The sequence below is a fragment of the Glycine max genome, chromosome 4 (genome assembly GCF_000004515.6).
Source record: "Glycine max cultivar Williams 82 chromosome 4, Glycine_max_v4.0, whole genome shotgun sequence".
In the NCBI taxonomy this organism is placed as follows: domain Eukaryota; kingdom Viridiplantae; phylum Streptophyta; class Magnoliopsida; order Fabales; family Fabaceae; genus Glycine; species Glycine max.
The window spans coordinates 48,855,983-48,873,552 of record NC_016091.4 but is presented as its reverse complement, the minus strand read 5'-3'; the positions used below and the strand labels follow the sequence as shown (position 1 = coordinate 48,873,552).

General features: G+C 31.6%; 2 protein-coding genes across 8 annotated transcripts; one reads left to right on the top strand and one right to left on the bottom strand.

The window, feature by feature from the left end:
* Positions 1-2,456: 2,456 nt before the first annotated feature.
* Positions 2,457-5,775, bottom strand: LOC100804689 (zinc finger HIT domain-containing protein 2). 3 transcript variants are annotated; one of them, XM_006578819.4, is made up of 5 exons: positions 5,413-5,775; positions 5,123-5,334; positions 4,406-4,550; positions 3,610-3,660; positions 2,457-3,460 (listed from the first exon to the last, which is right to left on the bottom strand). In XM_006578819.4, the coding sequence occupies exons 2-5, from the start codon at positions 5,267-5,269 to the stop codon at positions 2,592-2,594; spliced, it is 1,212 nt and encodes a 403-aa protein (XP_006578882.1). In that variant the 5' UTR covers positions 5,270-5,334; positions 5,413-5,775; the 3' UTR covers positions 2,457-2,591. The 3 variants fall into 3 exon arrangements, with proteins under 3 accessions (XP_006578882.1, XP_003522535.1, XP_006578883.1); XM_003522487.5 differs by having other exon boundaries at positions 3,610-3,651; positions 5,413-5,711; XM_006578820.4 differs by having other exon boundaries at positions 5,510-5,711.
* A 5,076-nt stretch (positions 5,776-10,851) lies between these two features.
* Positions 10,852-14,970, top strand: LOC100795669 (metal-nicotianamine transporter YSL3). Of its 5 annotated transcripts, none has more exons than XM_006578816.4 (8): positions 10,852-11,462; positions 11,834-12,228; positions 12,316-12,488; positions 12,659-12,756; positions 12,858-12,992; positions 13,085-13,274; positions 13,376-13,490; positions 13,832-14,970. In XM_006578816.4, exons 2-8 carry the CDS (start codon positions 11,847-11,849, stop codon positions 14,767-14,769), a joined length of 2,031 nt encoding a protein of 676 aa, XP_006578879.1. In that variant the 5' UTR covers positions 10,852-11,462; positions 11,834-11,846; the 3' UTR covers positions 14,770-14,970. The 5 variants fall into 5 exon arrangements, with proteins under 5 accessions (XP_006578879.1, XP_040870972.1, XP_040870971.1 ...); XM_041015038.1 differs by having other exon boundaries at positions 10,883-10,923; XM_041015037.1 differs by having other exon boundaries at positions 10,930-11,480.
* The last annotated feature ends 2,600 nt before the right edge of the window (positions 14,971-17,570 follow it).

Here is a 17,570-nt window from a genome sequence, read left to right as displayed (position 1 = left end):
TCATATGACTCATACGGATCAATACTCATATGAATCATGTTGATTTGTATACAAATCATGTATGATTTGTACAAATGAATTTGATTCGTATGACTCATACAAATCAAGTGTTCGTCCAAATCATACAGATCAACTTGATACGTATGTTTAAATTATATTCACGAATCAAGTTCATCCGTATAAATTATACGATCAACCACGAATTCACATACCTAACGTAGAGTAATTTTGGAATTAAAAAAAATACTGGGTGCACAAGCAATGGAGCTGGTACACCTAGCGTCACCCAAGAGTGACTTAAGGTACCCATTTCTTCTTGGGCTCAACCCATCCCTCAACAGGCCCGATCTTATTTAAAGATTAATGTCAGTTCAAACGGGTGCTTCTCTCTTCTGTTTTTGGGATATTCAATTATTAATCCCTTTTAAAATAAGGATATTCATTTAAAAAATTAATCTCTTTCAATAAATTTTTTTCATACAAATAAATCAGAAATTAAACTACATAATTAAAGTAACAACGTTACACATGCCACACACACCATCTTGGTGGTGGATCATCTACACTGGCACACGAGTCCAAAAATGAATAGCTGAACTGAAATGAAACAAATTTTAACACACGAGTAAGATTTCAATGTATTTTACATGCTTTTTTAGTAAATTTTAAAATATAAACAAAAACACCACCATTATTAAATAATTAAGAATAACGTATGATAAAAAAATATTTGTATTGTCTAGAATAAAGTTTTATTTATTGTATTAAATTAAATTAATAAAGATATGACTTTTAAAATTGAAAAATAAGATTATATAAATAAATTGTGTGAATTAACTAACAAATAAATAAATAATAATTTCATATATTATTATATTAAAAAATATTTTTTTTTAAAAGGAGGAGACGGAACCTCCCTCATTTTCGTTTCTATACAGTTTTTTTTTAAACACTTTTTACGCTTTATAAATTATAGTGCATTTTTAATAGTGGAACAATTTTAATAGTCACTGAAAAGTGAAAAGTAAAACAAAATTTTGTAAGTGAACGTTATCATATATATATGGACACTACACAGAGAAGTGGTAATTTTCAGACACTTTTGCAGTTTTTCTACTCTTTAGTGCAATTTTAATATTAATAGTGGGGCAATTATTTGCACAAAGTGTAGCGGGCAACTTTGATTTACAAATGCCCTCCAAAAAAAAAAAATAAACATACAAAGAAGTCTATCGCTGTGGAAACAAAGTTACTGACATAGCTCTATGATCACTTCTTCATTAGTGGAATCCTTTTGCTAGAGAATAAGCCTATTTTATTCGTTACTTACTTTTTAGGTTGATGTGAGATCTCGAGATTATCGTATATATTCAAATTATGATAGTTATCATCACAATCATTCAATCTAGATGCTGGATTTTGTGTCTTCGATTTTAGATTCTGCGATATTGGCCAATGGAAATGAGAGGATTTGTAAGAATACATACAAGTGATGTCAATTCAATAAAAAAATTAAGAATAATATTATCATTTCATCAAATCAAATCAATTAATTACGCTGTAAAACACATTTTTTGAGTACATGAGTTTGATCATCTCCCTCTCTCTCTCTCGTTTTTTCTTAGCAATACCTACTGTGAGTTTTTTCTTGGACAAAAAACTTATTAAACGGACAACATCTTCTCGTGATTAAGAGAGGTCACTCCACTTTTCCATAATAGTAAACGCCATTAACACAGTTTAATAAGTACCATTTTACATCTTTGGTTCCAATAAACCTTATCTTTCACTTTCTAAAGGAGAATAGGAAAAAGGACTCAAGGTAGGAGATTGTTGTTGCATGCGCTTTAAAACCTGCGAATGACCCTTGCCGATTCATCACCCTAACACACTAGCTGCTGTAACAGTCTAACAGAACTAATTTGATTAAATACTCTGATTCTGACGTTGAATCACATACAATGATCATTGGTGTGGCCACTTTGGTAACAGTTCCACTAATTAAATTCATTTTTTTAGGGGACTAATTAAATTCATAAAAATTACATCTTAACCCATTCAACATGACCTCATCCTGATATTCAACAAGAAATCCACATTTTAAATGAAAAAAAAAAATCTAATAATATAATGCTAGACTTTCTTACAAAACTTTATTAGGACCCCAAAATATTGACTACCCTCACTGAGATCAATCAGCCCATTTAAACTTTTTCACTAAATAATACTAACATAATTTAAGTAATTAATCACCGACAAAGTTAATATTAAATCATATAACAAGCAAATTTAATCAATTAGATCAACAGTTTGCGAATAATTACGTTCTGATATTTCGTTAAATGTAAATAGATTATCAATTCACCTAGTTTGAAACTTAACTTTCTTGCCACTGCAAGAACTCCAGGACCCCTCCTAGTCTAATAACTTCTCAGGTACACAACCCAGACTGAATATCTCGTCAATAAGGATTTCTATATGTAAAAATACATTTACAACTGCTTTGAGAACAACCATTTTCAGTCTCCATATATTCTATAAGACTAAAATAAATATGGTCAACAATAAGGGGTAGCGGTTTACGTAAATTATTAAAACTCTTGAATTAAACTTTTGCCTTTGACCTCTGCCTTATTGTTCAAATTTTCAGATTTATTGCTCTGTTGAAATTCCATGGCTGATGTCTTTTCTGCTCTTACAATGGCCGCTAAAGAAAACCATGCTTCCTCTGGCTGCTCATGAACCCAACACGTGATGAAATATATCCTCCTTTCTGCCAGCTTAATAGCACTTCTAGTCCCATCTGTCCGCAACTTTCTCGGTCTTTCTGATTTGGCCTCCTTTTCCCCTTCTTGAATCAACCGATGCATATCACAAAGGGCACACACCAATGCAGGAGTTCCCAAACCAAGCAGACTGATCACATCATCAATGACACCCAAACCAAATTGCAATCCTCCCATGTGTCTGTAAACTGGACAGCATACCTGCTCCAAGCAATGAGAAAGTGCTTCTAGTACTGTCTCCGGCTGTGCACCTTGACCCAACACCAAGGACACGCTCAATACAACCATGACTGACCCTAAGGCATCTGACTTCCAATCTCCATTGTAGAGACGAAGAGTGAAGCAGTAGCTATACAGAATGTCAACTAGGTGAACTGTTAAAAGGGGTGATGGCTCCTTGGAACTAAGCCTACTTAGAGGAGGAAGCGGAATTTCAGGCCCAAGAGGAACTTCGCTGAGTTCATCACTTCCAATATCATCATCTAGCAATTCCTGATCTGGAAGAGGTTGAACAAGCTGAGTTCCTTCCTTACTGAGACAGATGTTTCTGGCAGAAGGCTTTGACCACCATGGATCCCATGGTTTGATCATCTTGCTCAGTTCCCCATAAGCAATTGCTCTGTGAAACCGTTTCTTTTCTTCAAGTGATAAATCATCAAAGCTGATTTCTTGTCCTGTAAAAAGATAAAAATCAAATCAGCCTTACCCAATGGTGAGATGGACATAAATCAGGTTTTACTGGTACAGGCAGAGCAATCAGAAGATACATGGTTGTAAGTTGTAACTTGTAACAAATAATAAGAAGCATTAAATAAGAATATACCAGACAAAATTTTTTCCATTGTCTCCTCAGATAAAGTTGAATCTGCAAAAGCTAAGGCAATAAGGATAGAAGTTTAGCTCCCTTCTCCAGCAGTACTTTGAATAACTCATGAATTAATAATTACTACATCAACAAATCTTCTAAAGCAATAAACACGAAACAATAAGAGTGAACTTCTGATATGAAAATTTATTAACATTGATTATATGACTGGCCATGGTGAGCTTCAGTAATCACAGAATCCTATTAACTCAATACTCCATAGACTGTTCATCAATTTTGCACGTTCTTGCTCCTTTCTTTCTCTGGTGTTTTGGTTACATAGCAGGTGACCTAGGTGGGGAAGTGGGAATAGATTGGCATCTTCCTGTTTCCATTGCAACTTGCAAGAATTCTAACCCTCTACAGTTGTTCCTTCTTTTCCTAGCCAATTTTCTCATTCTATCTTCTATGAAAAAAGTGGCAGCCAGACTCCATTGTTGAAGATTCTTTTCATGCCGACTATTGGGCATTCTTTTCCTAATAAAACTACTTATTATATTTTCAAAACAGCCCAATGGCTTTGTTCGAAGCAAACCCTACCTATTGGGATAAATCTAGGTTGCTGTTTATATGTCATGACTACAAGAAATAAAAAAAAAAAAAAAAAATATATATATATATATATATATATATATATATATATATATATATATATATTCTTCAGAATTCATGCAAAGATAGATTCCAAACAAGGAAAACTGCAACAAATCAACTCAGGAACATCTGAAAGCAATGGAAAACATGGATTACTTACAATCCTCATCCATTTCCTCTTCTGAGTGAAATCTTTTCAGTATGTCCAGCATCTTATTTTTAGTTTGTTCATCAGGCTGCATTTGCTGAAGTTCCTGAACTACATTTTCTTTCATGAAGGATTCAGTGCAACGGAGACTATGAGACTGTCAAGATTACAACACAAAAAATGATCAAAATTCACAGCAGTATATAACAAACAAGGATCGAGATTCAACATACCAATAACAAAAGCAAAAGCATGTGGGCAACAGCCAATTTACAAAATCATACAAATCCAATAAAAACATAACAAATTGCCAAAATAAAAGTCTTGTCAGGTAGTCAGAACACTTACTACCATAGTAAAGTAGGCACAGTAAATGCAAACACAGGAACAAGCCAACGACGCTACTAAAACAACATCCTAGAGGCCTAGACCGTCATCAAGTATGGCTTCTAAAACAACATACGGTGTCAAATTGAAATAATACCTTGTTCAAACCTTCTTAAACATAGATGTAAGGAAAAGAGAGATTAACCAAAAAAAAAAAGAAAAAAATCAATGGTAAGCCAAAGTAACATTTATCCTCTGAATCTCTGTAATAATTGTAAACCTAAAAATGATATCAAGAGAAATTCACAAATACTTAAACTGGAATAATGTTCCGCTCCAAATTCAAAATCATTTATAGCATAAACATTGAATCATGGCATGATAGGCAACTACTGCACTTACTTTGTAACATTGGAGGGAACAGTATCGCGAATTGCATCGAGGACACGTGTACTGGGAAAACTGCTTCTGACATACGTGGCAGATTATCCGAGTAGGGTTCAGCGAGGGCGTAGAAGAATTGGTGGAGGTAACTACATTATCAGCCATGTTCCAAAGTGATACTTGGGAATTTAAATTTGACGCATAGGCCTTCACTCAGTTGCGATCAGGGTCTGCAGGCAAAGCAGCAGAAGAATAAACGAATTGAGTTAATAATTCGACGAAGAGAGTTTTGGGCAAAAGAAAATAACCTTCTTCAATTAAGCAACGAACTGCTTCTGGTTGTACTGTGGCGCGGATGCTAGGAATTAAAATAGTGGAATGGAAGTCTTTCCCTTTATCCCTCACCTTCACCGAGCAACAACGCCTTCATCTTTCTCTTTTGTCGTCGTGCATTCTCCGGTGGTGGTAATGTCTTCCATGCACCGAGCGGCAACCTCCGACGAAGCGCAACGATGATGCTGAACTTTCTGTGATTTCGAAGCCACTGGTGGCCAACGGCTGAAGTTTTCTGTGATTTCTAGAAAGGTCGATTATAGAGACCTACCAAAAATGAAATTTTTAAAAGTTGTGAATAGTTTAATTTCAAAAAAGAAAAAAGAAATGCTAATTTTATTTTATGGGAAGTATTGGATTAAGATTTAAAGGGGTTTTAAAAGACATTTTTTATAAAAAAAAACATAATATTCAATTAAAACTTTTAAACGATAAAAAATAAGTTTTATAGTATTTAATTAGGATTATCATAATTTTTAAGCAATACAACAAATATTTAATTGATTTAATTAAGATTTTTATGACTTAAAAAAAGTCTTTTTAGTATTTAAATATATATATATATATATATATATAAATTTTGATGAATTCTTTTTAAGATAAATTTTAAAAGATTTTTCAATAGCCATTAAACAATTTCATCAAAATGTTTGGATTTTCCTAAATTTTCTTTGATTTTATGATAGTTGTTAGTTTTTTTTCTCCATGTAATTTCTTTTTTCTTTTGTTGAAAGCCATATAAATATTTATGTGCAATACTTCATACACTTTTCGCAAAAAAAATGCATTAGGAAGAATTTCTAATAATAGACAACAAATAGTGTTCAATTCATGGAGGCTAGTACAACAGAGCGTAAAACTATGAAATTAGCTATTTAAAGAACAAAAAAATTGGAATAGCACATTTGATTTGACTTCATAGTTTTATGGACTTTCACGATAATTTGTATATAAGAGGATCCAATTCTATTTTCTTGCATGTTTGGAGCTTTGCGGGGCAGCGCACACTTGTGCTTTCTTTAGGGGTTTTATTACAAAATTTTATCAATAAAACCTTTTTTTTATGATTATGGTAATTGTTCTGTTTACTATTATTATTATTTTATAATAATTTGCTATAAATGTGTATCATATTGATAAAAATAATAATAAATTATTATGTCATATTAAATGCTAATGAAATTTTTTTATGAATAATAATAGAATTTAAGGTCAGTTGGTGGAGTGTCACAATTTTTATAAATTTTGTTGCAAATACAAACATTTTCTTTAATATTTAAATTGAATGACATGATATAAGTTTATTTTGGTAAAAAAAGACTTATTTCACTCACACTACGATTTTAGCATTTTGTATTCTGTTACACATTTCAGACGTTTTACTACATCTATAATCTAAAATGCACTTGCATTTGAATTTTAGGCTTTTCTTTTTTCACCATCTATTGCAACATTTCCTATATTATAATAATACTTCACTCCCGTTACGAATACTAAGCCTTGAGGTATAATGTTTGAATGGATTGTGAACTTGTGATTAAAAAAATAGAAAAACAAGTCATTCATATAGTTGAGTTGACAGGGAATAATTTTTTAAACATATGCTAAATCTAGGATTGATCGTAAGAATCCAACTGAATTGAATAATGGCATATTTAAAGGTGCATAAAAATTCAATCAAATGTTGAAATCTAAATTAATGAGTTTCGAGGAATGATTTTCTAAGACTAACAAAGATTCGGACTAAAACGAATTGTGACATATTCAAATGTGTATATAAATTAAACCATATATTAAGAGTATGCACAAAAGATAAACACCATTTGACGGACAACATATTTACTATATAGATTCACAAGGAAAATAAGAATGATATCCCATGATATATTACTTCCCAGAGATCAAATGAAATATACAAATATAGGTTAATAGGAGAAGATTATATAATTAAAGTCGATTGGAAATGTTTCACTAAAATTTACAACTATATAAGATATTGGCACAACAGTAAGTCGTTAAAGGAGCATGAAAACTAAGTGAAATATTGAGTGTTTGCTTCAATGATCTTAATATGAAAACATCTCCAATACAATTTCCAATAACCATTACTTGGAATTAACTATAAAAAGAGAACAACTATTGTGAACAGCATATTAGGCTATTATTTAATAAAACAACAACACATGATCTAGCATGAAAGTATAACAAATGTAATATTAGTGCAATCCAATTAAAATATGCTAAAAATAAATGAATATTAAATGATATATTCATCTATTATGATTCATACTTATTCATGTGAAAGTGATTAGTCATGTTATCATTTATCTTCTAAGAGATTTAAATATTAATGTAATCCAATTAACATATACTAAAAATAAAAATAAGCACTAAGCGTGAAACTAAGGATTTGTCGTGCCACAAATTTAATGAAACTAACAAAGATTTAGGTTAGAGCTATAAACAATCATAAATTTACAAAGTGAATATTAAAAACCAAAAACCCAAAGGAATGAATAATAAAAGAATAAAGAGCGCAAAGACCCTTACTACAATGACGAGATGGAGCAATGGAGCGAAGGCGTAATTTTGGTGACAAAGGCCATGGTTGTCAAGCATTTTTGTTAGGTTTATGAGCAGTATTAATATTCACACTCAATCATTTTTGAAGGAACAATGTAAAGGATGCCGTCAAAGAAAAATAATGATTGTTTTATGTTATTTCTTCAAATTAGTCAATTTTTTTATATGATGAAAACATATTTTTTTTTAAAAACTAATAATTATAAAATTATATATCCAAATCTAAATTATATAAAAATAAAAATACAAATATATTTAAAAATATAATATTTTTGAAAACAAATATTTATATAAATCAAAATAATACAATGTATATATATATATATATATATATATATATATATATTAATTTTTAAAAATATTTATATGCATATATACTTATATATAATTAAAAAAACACCTTAAAAATATAAATTATAAACTTTCTTGCAAGACATGAATTATTACACAGAGATATTTGTATTCGAGTATAATTTTAGATTTCTTCATATAGATTAAAAATCATCAAATAAAATGTTAAAACTTCTTATTAAGTGTAGAAAAAGAGTTAAATAAATATAAGGAAGAGTATATCAAGAAATTCAATCTTTCTAGATGTGATTTTAATATCTCAAGTTAAGTTGATCTAAAAAAATAGGTTCATATCTTATGAGAATATGAGATCAAATTTTGAACCGGTAAGTGAGTAATATTTTTAAACCTTAAGACTTGTCTTAATTTTAATGAATATTATATTCAACTCACCTAAACTTAGCTTTTTCATAAAAAAGATAAACCAAAACAGCAATTAGCTGACACAATCACTCAGTAAACTTGACCATAATTTTAATTAGCAACAACGTGCTCGTAGCTGGACGCCTTATACATCTTTCTATTGTTTTCTGTCATGGGTTCTATTGTGTTGTGGCAGCATACTAGCTAGTGGATAACTAAATTACTAAAAAGTAAAAAACTAACATCTTCAAAGAACACAACCAAACAACAAAAGCCAAACCTAGTAAAAAACGAAGAAAAGACAATCAAATTAACTTCAGAACTCTATCCCTTGGACCACTGACTAGATCACGGAGTTTATTTAATATACCAACACTTCTACAGAAATGGCTCACGATATCTATTAATGAATGAGTTATTTTTATAGAAGAATGTGAACGACAAAGCTTGACTAGAGAAATACTAGTAAATTCTGAGAAATTCTTTCCCTCAAGTTCTTTATAATTAAATTGAATAATGTTAGATTTATTACCCAAGGAATGAAACCTACTATGGTTGAAAATATTTTGTTTTTAGAACAATCACATAATTATTTTAAGTTGTCACATACTTTGCGTTTTAATTTTAATAATTCATATAAGATTATTGCATAGCGAATTCCTCCATTTTCTTTTTCTTTTTTACACATACTCCATTTTATTTCCCTTGTTTGAGTATTATTTTTTGTTATTATGTTGTGGTCATACCTAAATAGAGAGTGTGTTGAAAATTCAACATCAAATAAAGATAGTGTCAAGATAAACTATATAAATAAAAAATATTTCTCATTTTATAAACCAGTTTTATATGATTAAGTTAAACTTAAATCTATATATGACGTTGGTACAAAATATTTTAAATATGAGATTTTATTTTAAAGGATCGAGTCTAAATCATCATTTAGATGAATGACTTGTTATAAGTATTTTAATTTTTTTATTTTAATTCATTACAATTTTGAAGTGGAATTGCATAAAAATAACAATTTTCAAGTAAAATGATTTATATTTGAAATTATTTTATCTTAAAACAAGTTTATATTAAAATTTATCATAAAATAATCAATTTAATGCAAAAGTTATATTTTTTGGTACTTGGTCTAACCGTCTAACATTTATTTAAGGAGAAAACAAGTTTAACTTGAAAAAAAAAAAGCTTTTTCACAAAATACCTTTCCAAATATAGGCTAAGCCTATCCATTACGCGTACTTTTTGTTGCTTACATTTGTGTTTGATTGGAGTAAAAATCGATGAAGAAAAATAAGAAATCACATATATACGCGTTTTACTATTAGGGGGAAAGGAGTGAAAAAAATTATATCAATTTTTTATTGGTATGGAGAGAAAATCAGCGTGAAGAAAAATTGTTAAAAATAATAAGTTTACCAATCTACTTAAGTATTTAGCTTTTATTACATTAAAAACAAAATCATTTAATATAATTGTACTTTTCATTTTTCTTTTTGATTAAACAAGAGAAAAAATAATTATTTTCCTCATTTACATAATAGAAAAATTATTTTAATTTTCTCTTGTCATCCAAATAAAGTATACAAATATGAAAATCTAAACTACGAGTTAGAATTTTTTTATTTTTTATTTTTTCTCCATCTATTTAATTAAGAAAACAATTTTTCTTTCTGTAGCAAAAACCCGCCTTTTCATTCTCTCTCTCCGCCCTGGCATTACGAAAAACGAAGTGCCCTTGAGTGGATCGAGAATGCAAAATCGTTCAGCATGGGCCCCACCTACCCTCAGGTCAACTTCCATCTCCATTTCCTTATCTCTGCAATGCAAGGCAATGAAGCCATCCCTCAATTGTTACTTATGAAATTATCATTCCTTTATTTACTAACATTACTTACTAGGGTCTTAACTCTTAAGTTTATTGGTTAATTTTTTTATAAAAAAAATCTATTTATTATAAATGATAGGATAAAAAAAAGTTATTAATGACATAATTTTGCAAATTTTAAAAACTTTTTTTCTTTTAATTCTTAATCAATACTCTTAACACAGGCAGAGTGATTAACATTTATCTTTTATTTGAGTTATGTCTGGTTCGTTGACCTTTTTTAAGGAGCGTGTCTCCCTCGCTCCACATGCCTACATTCAGAGAAAAATCAACAGCACACAACACCATACTTTTTGTAAGTTTCAAGCCAGCAACTGAACAAAAACCAAGATCAGCCACCCATTTCAACAGCTCCCACTCTGCATCTTAGTCAAGGCCAATTATTTTTTATTTTGATTTCACAATTGTTTTTTTTCGTGGAGCTGACCAGCTTATTTGGAAAGTAGAAGCCTGTTAAGACTTTTAACAAAGTTTAGTACACAAAAAAAATCATCATTCTTTCCCTATAAACCATCATTTGTAGTACAACACCACTACTACGTTGTACTACATGCAGCCAGGGACAGGGAAAGTGCCTTGTAAAGGTTTGCGTTTGGTCGCAATGCCAAATATAAATTCCCCCTTTCGCTGCTCTGCGTTTCTCCACTAGATTTCCGATACCACAATCTTTACCTCTCTTTTGCTTTCGTTTTTGTCGCTCGAACCTGCAAGCACACTTTTAGTCTATTCTCTTCTCAGCAGTGGAGAATTGAATTCTCCAATTGAAGCCTTGGTCCCTGTCACCCAGATTCAATTCTTCTCCATTATAGAACTTTGAGACACCACTTAACTCGGGTAAAGATTTTTTACCAGGTTTCATCTTTTACTAATCACTCCTTTTTACCTTACGTGGCATAAAATCTCTGAAGTCTGAACCATAGAATCGGATTCTGATTCCTTTTCTTCTGTTTCTTTCTCATACAAACCGTCCACCTATCTTTCTATATTTTTTTCGGTATTATCTGTTTATTATTAGTTTTCTGATTCTATTCTATTTCTTTACTTAGAATTATGATCCTGTAATAGAATTGTTTTGTTTATATATTGTCTGTAACTTGGTTTATAAATTGGTTTATTTGGTCATCAAATATTGTTTTTATCTTCTCTCTCTGATTCAGTGTCGCTAGTATTATATTCATTTTTGAGATGATTGATCATTCACTCAGGGGCGAGGATTTGATGAATCCAATGGGTGCTAGTACTGTAAGCAACGAAGAACTCAAAGAGATCGAGAGTCTCGGGAGAGAGGACATTGAAGAGGCTCCAATTGTGCCCGAGGATGTGAGCAGAATAGCACCATGGATAAGACAGATTACACTTCGGGGACTAGTAGCTAGCTTCCTGATTGGGATAATTTATAGTGTGATTGTGATGAAGCTGAACCTCACAACTGGGTTAGTTCCCAATCTCAATGTTTCAGCTGCTCTCCTTGGCTTTGTGTTCATTAGAGCTTGGACTAAGGTTCTTGCAAAGGCCAAAATTGTTTCGACCCCATTCACTAGACAGGAGAACACCATAATCCAGACTTGTGCAGTCGCTTGCTATAGCATCTCGGTAGGAGGTGGGAGTCTTTTCTGAATTTAATTTTTTTAACTTGAGTTTGTGTAAATGACAGTGTGTTCATTGAGCTGAGCTTGTGTAATTGTAGGTGGTTTCGGGTCTTATCTCTTGGGTTTGAATAGGAGGACATATGAGCAAGCAGGAGTTGGTACAGAGGGGAATAATCCTGGTAGTACCAAGGAGCCTGGAATTGGATGGATGACAGCCTTTCTCTTTGTGACCAGCTTTGTTGGATTGTTGGCGTTGGTTCCCATTAGAAAGGTATTTCATTTTAGTAGTGAGTTATATCATGTAATTGGTTGTTCAAATTTTGCTATTATCTATGTTTAGTTGTTTAGTAATTTACTGTATAAGTGATGGTTTCATTTTTAAGGGTTTTGGTTCTTCTTGACTTGAGTGGTATTGCTGATGGAGTTTATGTTGTTTAACAGATTATGATAATAGACTACAAATTAACTTATCCAAGTGGAACTGCTACTGCTGTTCTTATTAACGGGTTCCATACTCCTAAAGGAGATGTTATGGCCAAGTATGAACATTTTCTGCTTTGCCTTGTTTCTGATTTTTTTTTTCCAAGTTAAACAAGGTAAATGCTTATAGGAGCTCAAACTAGTTCAACTTCTTTTGCAGGAAGCAGGTTCATGGTTTCTTGAAATTCTTCTCAGCCAGTTTCCTCTGGGCTTTCTTTCAATGGTTTTATTCGGGTGGTGATAACTGTGGATTTGTTAAGTTTCCCACTTTTGGATTGAAAGCATGGAAAAATTCGTATGTTCCTTTGTCTTTATTCAACTAGCAATAGTCTCTGAACCCTGAAATAATTGTCTATCTTTACTGACTAAAGTGTTTCAATTTGGCAGATTTTATTTTGATTTCAGCATGACTTATGTGGGAGCAGGAATGATTTGTTCCCATCTTGTAAATTTATCCTTGCTTCTTGGTGCTGTGATTTCATGGGGCATTATGTGGCCATTAATCAGGGGACTAAAAGGGGAATGGTTTCCTGCAAGCATAGCAGAGAGTAGCATGAAGAGTCTTAATGGTTATAAGGTCTAAATTTTGTTATAACTAAAGGATTCTATCACAGCTATATAATATTTAGTTTAGTTCTTTCAATTTCATTCCTTGATTTTTTCTTTTGCTTGCTGCAGGTTTTTATTTCCATTGCTTTGATTCTTGGTGATGGGCTTTACAATTTTGTCAAAGTCCTCTATTTCACTGCCACGAATATTCATGCCACCGTGAAAAGGAAGAACCCCGAAACTTGTAAGTATAAATGGCCTCATATAACTTTTCCAGCTCACAAGGATGTCCGTCAAATCCTTAACATACTCTATAAAGTCTTACCTATCTCATCTTTCTTTTTCCCATGTAATAAAAATTGCTATCAATGTCTCAACAGACCACCAACAAAAGAAGAAAGAGAAACAAAATCAACAGTGTATAACTAAATGAACAAATATTTACACTTGTTCGGTGTCAATGCATGTAATATAGCCTTTCAGATTTGGTATTTAGCAAGCTAGAAATGTTCTAATATGGAGTTGGTTTATGATATCAGTGAGTTTTGCATTTGCCTGTAAAATCTAATTTTTTTGTTACTGTAGTTTCAGATAACCAGAAACCACTCCCTCTTGATGATCTTAGACGGAATGAAGTGTTTGCTAGAGAAAGCATTCCTATATGGCTGGCCTGTACTGGGTACATATTATTCTCCATCGTTTCTATCATTGTAATCCCTTTGATGTTCCCCCAGTTGAAGTGGTACTACGTGGTGTTTGCCTATCTTTTTGCGCCCTCTCTTAGCTTCTGCAATGCTTACGGCGCAGGCTTAACTGACATGAACATGGCCTATAACTACGGGAAAGTGGCTCTCTTTGTGCTAGCAGCCTTGGCCGGAAAAAATGATGGCGTAGTTGCTGGACTAGTGGGGTGTGGCCTGATAAAATCCATTGTTTCCATTTCATCTGATTTGATGCATGATTTCAAGACTGGCCATCTCACTTTCACTTCCCCTCGCTCGATGCTTCTAAGCCAAGCAATTGGGACAGCAATAGGTTGTGTAGTTGCTCCTCTCACATTCTTCCTTTTTTACAAGGCTTTTGATGTGGGGAACCCAGATGGGGACTACAAGGCTCCATATGCCATCATATATAGAAACATGGCAATTCTTGGTGTGGAAGGATTTTCTGCCCTTCCACATCATTGCTTGCAGCTTTGTTACGGATTTTTTGCATTTGCCATAGCAGCCAACTTGGTCAGAGATCTAGCCCCCAAAAACATTGGGAAATGGATTCCACTTCCAATGGCAATGGCTGTCCCTTTCCTAGTTGGTGGTTACTTTGCCATTGACATGTGCATGGGTAGTTTGGTTGTGTTTTTGTGGCACAAACTAAACAGAAATGAGGCTGGTTTAATGGTTCCTGCAGTTGCTTCTGGTTTGATTTGTGGAGATGGATTATGGATTCTCCCTTCATCTATTCTTGCTTTGTTCAAAATTCGTCCCCCAATCTGCATGAGCTTCCTGTCAGCCAGTGCCAGTTAGAAGTTCACAATAACATTCAAATATATGCAGTCAACAACTTAGTACCTACGGTCATTATGGGCATAATGTCGTAGGATGCTTGCTTATTAGCAATTTCATTCACAAAGATTCTGCTCTTGGAGAATCTTGAGCGATATGTAAATATTTTTACATACTTTATTAGAGAAACTAATCAATTCGAGCGGACCTTCCACCTCTCTACACAATAGGGTTAAAGACTGAACATCTTCAAATTTGTAGCATAGTGTGTGCACCGGTACGACCACGTTTACACATATAAATTGGTAAAATGTAGAATCTTTCTAATTTTCAGAAACATAAGCTTAAAATTAGTTTTTCATTAGTTAAAAAATATATAAAATTGTAATTGTAATAAAAACTTTTTAAATGTCAAAACAAATTAAATATTAAATGAAAAAACTCCCTACTTAAATAAGAAACCTACAAAATTTCATTATATGGATCCTATAGGTAAACATTTTTCATCGTCGGGTTTCAAACACAGTAGGTCTAGGTTGGTTTTGTCAATGGGTTCTATTCAATTCTTTGAAACTCGAATCGTCTAATACAGGGGAGGAGAGAAAGGAAGATAAAATAAAATATCAACTTCTTGTGGGATAAAGTGCACTAATCATCTTCGTAAAGTTGCAATATTAAATTTAGTCGTCTGAATTTGATTTCTTTGTGATCTTTCAGACCTTTCATCATTGCAACTGTGCAACATCCAGAATTATGTTACATCTCTTCCGGATCAACAATTCCAAAATAATGTTAAGATGATTCTGGATTAAGTAATCCATAACACAACATGCATTTCAAATTATTCAATATAAAATTCTTCTTATTTAAGGAATAGGAAAATCTGGAAAGATAATAAAAAAAGGTTGTTGCTTTCTGCATTCCCACTATTTCTTCAAGCACTTCATTTCACAATGAACTTTTCATAATGCATTAGGAATGGCAAGAAACAATAGTAGGAGTGCAAAAAAATCTCATCAAGTTACTTTGGGGAGTAGCTCTATGGTCTATGGTGTAGGAAATTTGAATCTTACACCTCTCATTTTGAATCTTACATCCTTCAAAGGAAATTGAATGGACAAAAATGTCCTGCACTGTTTCTTTTTTCTTCTTCTTCTAGTAACAGGTGCTTACTCTCCACTCCACCCTGCACAAAACTCCACCATGTCACCCATCACTACACCACACACCACTCATCATCACAAATCAAAATAGCACCATCGCATGACACCTATAAAGAAAATTGTAGATGTGGAGCTTTTATTATGAAATAGTTGTTCTAAAAGTATATATGTGTTGTGGAACAACTATTTCATAATAGAAAAAAATCTCATTCCGAAATAATTTTTTAGAATTTTTTTTTTCTATTATAAAATAGTTGTTTTAGAAGTATATATGTATTATGAAACAATTATTTTATAATGGAAAAAATCTCATTCCGAAATTGTTTTTTCAAAATTAATTTTTTCTATTACGAAATAATTATTATGAAAGTGTATATTTATTATGGAAAAACTATTCCATAACAGAAAAATCTCATTTCATAATAGGTTTTTCAGAAATAATTTTTCTATTACCAAGTAGTTGTTACAAAAGTGTATATATGTTATGGAACAATTTTCATAATACATGTACACTTTTAGAACAACAATTTCTTAAGAAAAAATTATTTTCAGAAAAAATATTTTAGAATAAGATTTTTTTCTTATAAAATAGCTATTACATAATACATATACATGTTTGAAATAACTATTTCATAATAAAAAAAATCATTTAAAATAAATATTCAAGAATGAGATTTTTTCTGTCATGAATAATACATATAGATCTTTGAAACAACTATTAGGTAATAGAAAAAAAATTGAAAAAGTTATTCTGAAGTGAGATTTTTCCATTATGGAATAGTTGTCCTATAATATATTACACTTTCGAATCAATTATTCTAAAAAAATATTAGAAAAACTATTCTTATTGTACATAGGAGCTAAGGTAATATTCTTATTAGAAAAACTATTCATGGATAGTCTAAGAATAAAATTAAAATTTATGATAAATTAATTAATGGAATCACTTTTATCATGTTGATGAAATATACAATTATTTCTTATTGTACATAGGAGCTAAGGTAATATCTTATTTTTGTATTTTTCTCACGAAGTATCCTATAATCCCATTGGCGAAATAGCTGCGAATGGGTTTTGCATCTATTCGTCTCATGTCTCGTGTTTCAGAAAACGTTACTCACGACGATTTTTGTGGGAAAGGTATTCCTTCGTCTTTTTTTTTTTTTTTTCTTTTTTTCGTTTAAATGATTGATAATATCATGAATCTGGCTGGCTGCTGATAACTCTCTTTAATTTGGTATCGTTCCAACATTGGTGGCTGCTGAGTAAATTGCATTTGATGTTGGTCGGTGTAGCCGACTTAACTGGTATAGGAAATATTTGAATTCAACTCGCTCAAAATGGTTGTTGAACTTCTATATAGTTAATTTGATCTCTTAGTTTTAGTTTATATATCTGGCACCCATCAATATATATATTATAGAATAAGAAAGATGTAATTATATAATTTTAATTTTTTTTATGACAGAGCAAGTAATAAAAACTGAATTATTGTATAAAAAAGCTATTAATCAGCTCTAAAAACAAAGCTAATATATAGGGTATAAACTTAAGTCTAAAGAGAAGCAGGACCAAAGATAAACAGTTTTTTTTTAGGAAAATTGTGTTGTCAACATTTCAATTGAATTGACTCCAGAATTCTTAATTAAAAGAAGTCAT